This window comes from Megascapheus bottae, chromosome 2, assembly GCF_031878675.1.
Source record: "Megascapheus bottae isolate mThoBot1 chromosome 2, mThoBot2.hap1, whole genome shotgun sequence".
Classification (NCBI taxonomy): domain Eukaryota; kingdom Metazoa; phylum Chordata; class Mammalia; order Rodentia; family Geomyidae; genus Megascapheus; species Megascapheus bottae.
The window spans coordinates 53,001,574-53,009,359 of record NC_143510.1 but is presented as its reverse complement, the minus strand read 5'-3'; the positions used below and the strand labels follow the sequence as shown (position 1 = coordinate 53,009,359).

Here is a 7,786-nt window from a genome sequence, read left to right as displayed (position 1 = left end):
TGAAGATGGTTATCCTTTCTTTTGTACAGTGTATTATTTACCTGACACAAAGATTTATATTCCTTGGCTATAGACTTTGGGCAAAGATTATGTTCCTGGAACTTAGAACCTTGTAGGTTTTCACAGGATCTGTGTGTCCTCCTACCTTAATCACTCCTAGAGACCCCCAGGGGTAACTGCTGTTACTCTAAGTGATGCTTCTGCTATAAACAAAAGTTACGCTTTGCACATGTGGCTATTTCCTGTCTGGGTGTCAGAAGACCAGTTCTGTTTAGAAAAGGGCCCCTGTAAACAAATATGGTTAATAAATCTTGTGTCCACCAGAAGTGTCTCATCTGAACTTTTTTTTACTTCTGTGTGCATAGATACTAAAATATTTTTTTTCTTTTCTCTTTTTTTGTCGGTTGTGGGGCTTGAACTCAGGGCCTGGGTGTTGTCTACTTTGAGCCTCACTTCTAGCTTTTGAATATTTAAGTGAAGATCAGAGTCTCATGGGGACTTTTCTGCCCTGGGTTGGCTTCAAACCAGGGTCCTCAGATCTCAGTATCCTGAGTAGCTAGGATTACAGGTGTGAGCCACTGCACCTGGCTGATACTAATATTTTTAAATACACCACCTTTCACACCTATAATCCTAGCTACTCAGAGACTAAAATCTAAAGGTCACAGTTTGAAAGCCAGCTGGGGCATTCAAAAGCAAGACTAAGTGAGAGCATGAGGCCTAGAGTTCAAACTCCAGTATTGGTACAAAAAGAAAAGGAAAAAGAAAAACAGGGCTGGGATGGCTTAGTGGTGAAGTGCTTGCCTAGCATGCATGAAGCCGTGAGTGGATTCCTCAGTACCATATTAACAGAAAAACCCAGAAGTGGTGCTGTGGCTCAAGTGGTAGAGTGCTAGCCTTGTGCAAAAAGAAGCTCAGGGATAGTGCCCAGGCCCTGAGATCAAGCCCCAGGACAAAAAAAGAAATGAGAGAAGAGCTGGGAGTTTGGCCTAGTGATAGAGTGCTTGCACAAAGACTCCAGTTGGATTCCTTGGCACTACATACGTTGGGGGGAAAAAAAAGCCAGATGCAGTGGCTCATGCCTGTAATCCTAGCTATTCAGGAGGCTGAGATCTGAGGATCAAGGTTCAAAGCCAGCCTGGGCACAAAAGGACCTGAGACTCTCCAATTAACCTCTAGAAATCGAGAAGTGGGGCTTGGCTCAAGGATAAAAAGGTAGCCTAGAGCTGAAGAGCTTAGGGACAGTGCCCAGGCCAAGTTCAAGCTCCATGACCCACCAAAAAAAACCAGAAGTGGTGCTGTAGCTCAAATGGTAGAGATCTAGCCTTGAGAAAACCCAAGGACAGTGCTCAGGCCCTGAGCACAATCCCAGGACAGGCAAAAAAAAAAAAAGACAACAGCCAGGTGCTGGTGGCTCACCCCTATAACCTAACTACTCAAGAGGCTGAGATCTGAGGATCACCATTCAAAGCCAGCCCAGGCAGAAAAGTCAGTGAGACTTATCTCCAATTAACCACCAGAAAACTAGAAGTAGAACTGTTTCTCAAAGTGTTGCACATATATATATATATATATATATATATATATATATATATATATATGTGGTCCTGTCGGTGTGGTGGCTCACACCTGTAATCTAGCTACTCAGGAGGCTGAGATTTGATTATCACAGTTCAAAGCCAGCCTGGGCACTAAAGTACTTGAGACTCTTATCTCCAGTTAACCACTAGAAAACCGGAAGTGGGACTGTGGCTCAAGAGTTAGGATGGTAGCCTTGAGCTGAAGAGCTCAGGGACAGCACCCAGGCCCAGAGTTCAAGGCCTATTTCTTGGGGAGGGGGGGAGGGGAAGAGGATATCAGCAGAGAATAATGGGGTCATCAAGACATGGCCTCTCTGCCTCTCTACCACCTACTTTTTTTTTGTTTTGTTTTTTGTTTTTTGCCAGTCCGGGGCTTGAGCTCAGGGCCTGAGCACTGTCCTTGGATTTTCTCAAGGTTCAGAGCTCTACCACTTGAGCCTCAGCACCACTTCCGGCTTTTTTCTATGTATGTGGTACCAAGGAATCAAACCCGGGTAGGGTCTTCATGCATGCTAGGCAAGCACTTTAACCGCTAGGCAAGCACTTTAACCACTAGGCCAAACTCCTGGCCTCTCTACCACCTACTTTTATGCCCTTTTGTCCTGTTTCTTCTCTCCCTGTTTGGAACAGTCTTTTTACATTCTTAGAGTAGAGGGAATTACATAGTTATCTCATGGTACTCAGCTGATAGTTAGCCAAGCCAAGACCTAAAAGTCGATATGGGATCTGACTCACAGGACCATACTTTTTTTTGTGTGTGTGTGGGTCATGGAGCTTGAACTGGGCCTGAGCGCTGTCCCTGAGCTCTTCAGCTCAAGGCTACTGCTCTACCCTTGAGCCAAGCCCTACTTCCAATTTTCTAGTGGTTAATTGGAGATAAGAGTCTCAGGTCCTTTTGTGCCCGGGCTGGCTTTGAACCTTGATCCTCAGTTCTCAGCCTCCTGAGTAGCTAGAATTTCAAGTGTGAGCCACTACACCGACAGGACCACACCTTTTTTTTCATATATTTTTCATTGCACTTAATAGAAGGGTTACATTATATTCACCAGATAGAAGGTGCATTACTTCATATACATTGATACCCTTTCTCATGTCTTGGTCCCCATTTCCCTACCCGCACCCCCACCCCAGGACCACACTTTTTAAATTAGCATATATTGATGGCAGGAAGGAGTTTCATTGTGAAATTTCCTTACATTCATATAATACATTTTGAGCAAATCACCTTATCTATTGCTCTTTCTTATCCTCCCCATCCCCATGCTAGTCCTGGGGCTTGAACTCAGGGCCTAACTACAGTCTCTGAGCTACTTTTGCTCAGGGCTAGCACTCTATACCACTTAAACCACAGCTCCATTTCTAGCTTTTTTTTTTTTTTTGGTGAATAATTTGGAGATAAGGATCTGATGGACTATTATCCTATCCAGACTGGATTCAAACTATAAATCTCAGACCTCAGTCTCCTGACTAGCTAGAATTATAGGTATGAGCCATTATAATGCCCTGTCCTTCCCCTCTTTTTTTTTTTTTTTTTTTGCCAGTCCTGGGCTTGAGCTCAGGGCCTGAGCACTGTCCTTGGACTTTCTCAAGGCTAGAGCTCTACCACTTGAGCCTCAGCAACACTTCCAGTTTTTTTCTATGTATGTGGTACCAAGGAATTGAACCCAGGTCTTCGTGCATGCTAGGCAAACACTCTACCACTAGGCCAAACTCCCGGCCCCTTCCCCTCCTTTTTACTTATTTTACTCATTTATTTTTGCCAGTCCTGGAACTTGAACTAAGGGCGTGGGCCCTCTCCCTGAGCTTTTTTTCTCAAGGCTGGTTCTCTACTACTTGAACCACAGTGCCACTTCTGGCTCTTTCTATTAATGTAGTACTGAAGAATTGAATCCAGGGGCTTCATGCAAGCACTCTACCACTAAGCCACATTCCCAGCCCACCCCCCGTCCCTTTACTATTTAAGGGTTTTATTATTCTCTTTTTATTTTTTGAGACAATGACTTGTCATTAGACAAGGCTGGACTTGCATTCACTGAATATGCTGGTTGACTTTAAACTCACAATCCTTCTGCCTCAGCCTATAGAGTGCTGGAACTATAGGCCTGAATCATCATATCTGACCAAACTATGATAATGGAGATGGAAAAGAAATAATCACTAGCTCCTCTTTTTCTTCAAGGGCAGTTTAACTCCTTTTTACTACTATATTCCTTCCTGAAAGGGCCTATGGATGTTCTTTAGGGAGAATCCCATCGCCTAGGGGTTTATGTTCATCTCTCTGGACTACCCTTCCTGCCCCAAACCAAGCTCCCATGTTTGCTTTGGTAGCACATATACTAAAACTAGAACACAGAAAAGAACACTGAGCTCTTTTTTTTTGAGGGGGAGAGGGGCGTCATGGAGCTTGAACTCTAGGCCTGGGCGCTGTCCCTGTGAGCTCTTATTTTGAAACTGTAGTTAGTTACTAGTTATCCTCAGTGGGGGAATACTGAACTCAGGGCCTGGGTGCTGTCCCTGAGCTTTTGTCTAGGCTAACATTCTATTCCACTTCCAGCTTTTTGGTGATTAATTGGAGATGAAAGTCTCCTGGACTTTCCTGCCCAGGCTGACTTCAAACCCCTATCCAATCTCATCCTCCCTGAGCAGTCAGGATTATAAGCGGGAACCACCAACACCCCGCAGGCCAGATATGCTCTTGACCATGAAATGAGAGAAGAAGGCAGTGGATCAGGAAGTAACTAGCCCCAAGATACATCACCCACTTCTTGAGCTCAACCCTTTAATCCCATTCTGCTTGTTCAACCATCTAAGGAATGTGAGGAGTGTGTGTGTGTGTGTGTGTGTGTGTGTGTGTGTGTGTGTGTGTGTGTGTGTGTGTGTGTGTGTGTGCAGGCCAGAACTCAGAGCCTTGCAAATTCTTGCTGAGTTTTGTTTTTTTATTTTTATTTTTTGCCAGTCCTGAGGCTTGAACTCAGGGCCTGAGCACTGTCCTTGGCTTTCTCAAGGCTAGAGTTCTACCACTTGAGCCACAGCACCACTTCTGGCTTTTTCTATGTATGTAGTACCAAGGAATTAAATGTGGGTCTTCCTGCATGCTAGACAAGTACTCTACCACTAGCCAAACTCCCGATCCTGAGCTTCTTAAGGATGTTGCACTTTCCAGCTTCTTTTTTGCTGGTTAATTGGAGATGATAAGAGGCTCTCAGATTTATCTGCCTGGGTTGACTTCAAATCTCAATCCTTAGATCTCATTCTCCTGAATACCCAGAATTATAAGCATGAGTCAGTGCTTAGCAAGATTCCAGTTACTCTGTATGGTAAAGAATAGAAAAGTAGCCTGTAATCCTAGCTATTCAGGAGGCTGAGATCTGAGGATCAAGGTTCAAAGTCAGCCTGGGCACAAAAGGACCTGAGACTCTTATCTCCAATTAACCTCTAGAAAATGGGAAGTGGGGCTTAGGGTAGGGTGGTAGCCTTGAACTGAAAAGCTCAGGGACAGTGCCCAGGTTAAGGGCAAGCCCCAAGTCCCACACACACACACACACACACACACACACACACACACACACACACACACACAAAAGTAGGGCTGGGAGCATGTCCTAGAGGTAGCATGCTTGCTTAGCATACATGAAGCCCTGGGTTTGATCTCCCAGAACCACATCCCCCAGAACGACATACACACAAAAAGCCAGAAGTGGTGCTATACCTCAAGTGGCAGTGTATTAGTCTTGAGCAAAAAGTGTCCAAGTACAGTGCTCAGGCCCTGAGTACAAGTCCCAGGACTGGCAAAAAAAAAAAAAGTGTGGGGGGAAAGTAGAAGGAAAGGGAAGCCAAAAAACATGTGGTAATATTTCTTTTTTTTTTTTGTGCTGGTCTTAGGACTTGAACTCAGGGCTAGGGTGTGTTTCTGAACCTTTTTGTTCAAGGCTAGTGCTTTCCCACTTGAGCCATAACTCAATTTCTGGCTTTTTTGGTGGTTAATTGAGAGTCTCACTAGCTTTCCAGCCCTGGCTGGCTTTCAACTGTGATTCTTAGATCTCATCCTAAGTGTTTAAGAATACAAGTATGAGCCACCAGTGCCTAGTTTACTACTATCTGTTTTTCTTTCTCAAACCATTAGACTCAAAAGTTAAACTCAGAACCATATAAATAAATGTTTATTGAAAAAGGCATAATTCATTATAAATAAAATAAATAATTCTCTGTAAACTACAAGGATAAATAATACCAAAATTTCCCTTTCCATCTAATAAATATGCAACTTTTTTACAGTTCAGCAATTCTTTTCAACACATAAACCCTATTAGAATGAGTGTACAATTTAACTTAGCTCCTCTGTGTCTGAGCTGATAAATTCATCTTGTCATTGTTGAGCTCTAGAGATCTGGGTATCATCCTTAAAGCTGTTGGCTTTAGGCATTCAGAGTTGCTGCCCCATGGGAAAAGACACGAGCAGCTACTGCCACAAAGGCCTGGAGGCTGCGAAGAATCTTGAAACGGAGAAGGGGGCGCTGCCATGGCTGGCTGGAACTGGGGATAGGAATCTGCCGAATTTCCCAATGGTGACCTTCAGGCTAAAAAGACACAGGACATGGTCAGAAAGAACTTTAGATCCTTACCCTCCAACCTCTGTCCCTGACATCAACCAGCTCCTCCCAATATGTTGTAGGGCCCTGGATCATACCGGCAGGAGTTGACTGAGGCCTAACAGAGAGGCATGAAGCTGGCTCACAGGACCTTCAGTCAGTGGAAAAGGCTCCCCTGTGAAAATATCTGAGCCCAAAAGCTTCTCGTAAAAAACCAGACCCTGGTGGATCCTTTGCAAGCAGAACTAGAGGGAAAAGAAAACAATGCAAGAATATGTATACTATCCTCTTCAACCAAAGATCCATGAACTTCTCAGCTACAATTCGTAATTTACAAGGAGTACGACACAGACTCAGCCTCATTTAGTGATACCTGGCTGTTGTCCCTGAGTCCCTGAGGATCACAGCCATCCCCACATTGGATATGGGGGACTTCATCTGTAGTTTCTTCATCTTCCTCTTCTCTTAGAAGATCCTGAAATAGAGGAGATAATGGGAAAAAGGAAGGAAGATAAGTACCTTTGAAGCTGCATATCATACCTGTAAGACCTGAGGATCACAGAAGCGAGGAAAGTCTGTGTGACTCTTAGCTCCAATTAATGGCCAAAAAGCCTGATGTGGAGCTGTGCCTTAAGTGATAGCACTCCAGCCTTGAGTGAAAAAAATCTAAGGCACAGTGGTCCAGGCCCTGAGTTGAAGGAGTAATCACACACACACACACACTCACCTTTGGGTCCCACTGGCCTTTTAGGCTTGCCTAACTGTTCCAGAAATCCCAGTCTGTCTTTTCTCATCTCCTGAAGGCCTTCAGCCACAGCTTCCACCCAACCCTGCAGCTTTACAGGTCTTTGACAGGTTCCCAGAGGCTAACACTTACCATATGTCCCACTAGTGGATGCGCATTCCAAGCCAATGTGCAGAGCTTCTGTGAAAGCTTCTGACACTGGTCCCAAGCAGGGTTGCTGCGCTCAGGCACAGCCCGACCTTGAGCAATCCAAGGCAGCAGCAACAGCACTACCAGCGCTGGGGTCTCAAGCATCATGTTGCCTGCTTCTCAAATCTGGCTGGTTCTGTGACCTGCACGAACCCTTGTGGAATCTCTACCCACTTCCCCTTGTGCAGAGCCTGCTTCTCTGTTCTGTCGCTGCTTCTGATCCTCTCTGTTGTTGGGGTTTCTGAGCTGCTTCCCGTTGTTTTTCTCTCTGTCTCTCAGACTAGAGCTCTTTTTAAGGCTCCTGCATCTCAGGGCCCGCCCTTTACACTAGCAGGTGACTCACAGCAGGTGGGATTCCCCTCCCTGCATCATCTCCCTCTGTGGAGAGCCCAGGTATATAGCCTCAGTTCTAGGGGAAAGAGCGGTGAGATTGCTGTGGCAAGGGACTGAGACTGGGACACTTGTGTGTAATGCTGTCCAGGAATTGAAATAGCTATAGAAAGGGCAGGGAAGTTAATGAGAATGTTTGAATGAACATCTCAAGTTCCTTCCTCCTGCTTAATAATGTGTCTCTGATCTTTTTGCCTCTCCAAGCTTTACCCCTGCTCCACCCCAACCTCATTTCCTCATTTCCTCTTGCCTGAGGAAAAACCAAAACAGAGAAGTAGCAGTCACTGGTCTCC

The 7,786-nt window shown here is 45.1% G+C and overlaps 1 protein-coding gene across 1 annotated transcript; it reads right to left on the bottom strand.

Annotated features, from left to right (window-relative positions):
• Nucleotides 1-5,995: 5,995 nt before the first annotated feature.
• Nucleotides 5,996-7,208, bottom strand: Il23a (interleukin 23 subunit alpha). Its single transcript, XM_090353598.1, has 4 exons — nt 7,047-7,208; nt 6,543-6,644; nt 6,268-6,414; nt 5,996-6,157 (listed from the first exon to the last, which is right to left on the bottom strand). Exons 1-4 carry the CDS (start codon nt 7,206-7,208, stop codon nt 5,996-5,998), a joined length of 573 nt encoding a protein of 190 aa, XP_090209724.1.
• Between the last annotated feature and the right edge of the window lie 578 nt (nt 7,209-7,786).

Coding starts and splice junctions, on each gene's coding strand:
- Il23a (XM_090353598.1), bottom strand. CDS start 7,208: ATGCTTGAGACCCCAGCGCTGGTAGTGCTGTTGCTGCTGCCTTGGATT. Junction 6,645..7,046: donor ATCCACTAGTGGGACATATG/GTAAGTGTTAGC, acceptor CCTCTATTTCAG/GATCTTCTAAGAGAAGAGGA. Junction 6,158..6,267: donor GCCTCAGTCAACTCCTGCCG/GTATGATCCAGG, acceptor GTGTCTTTTTAG/CCTGAAGGTCACCATTGGGA.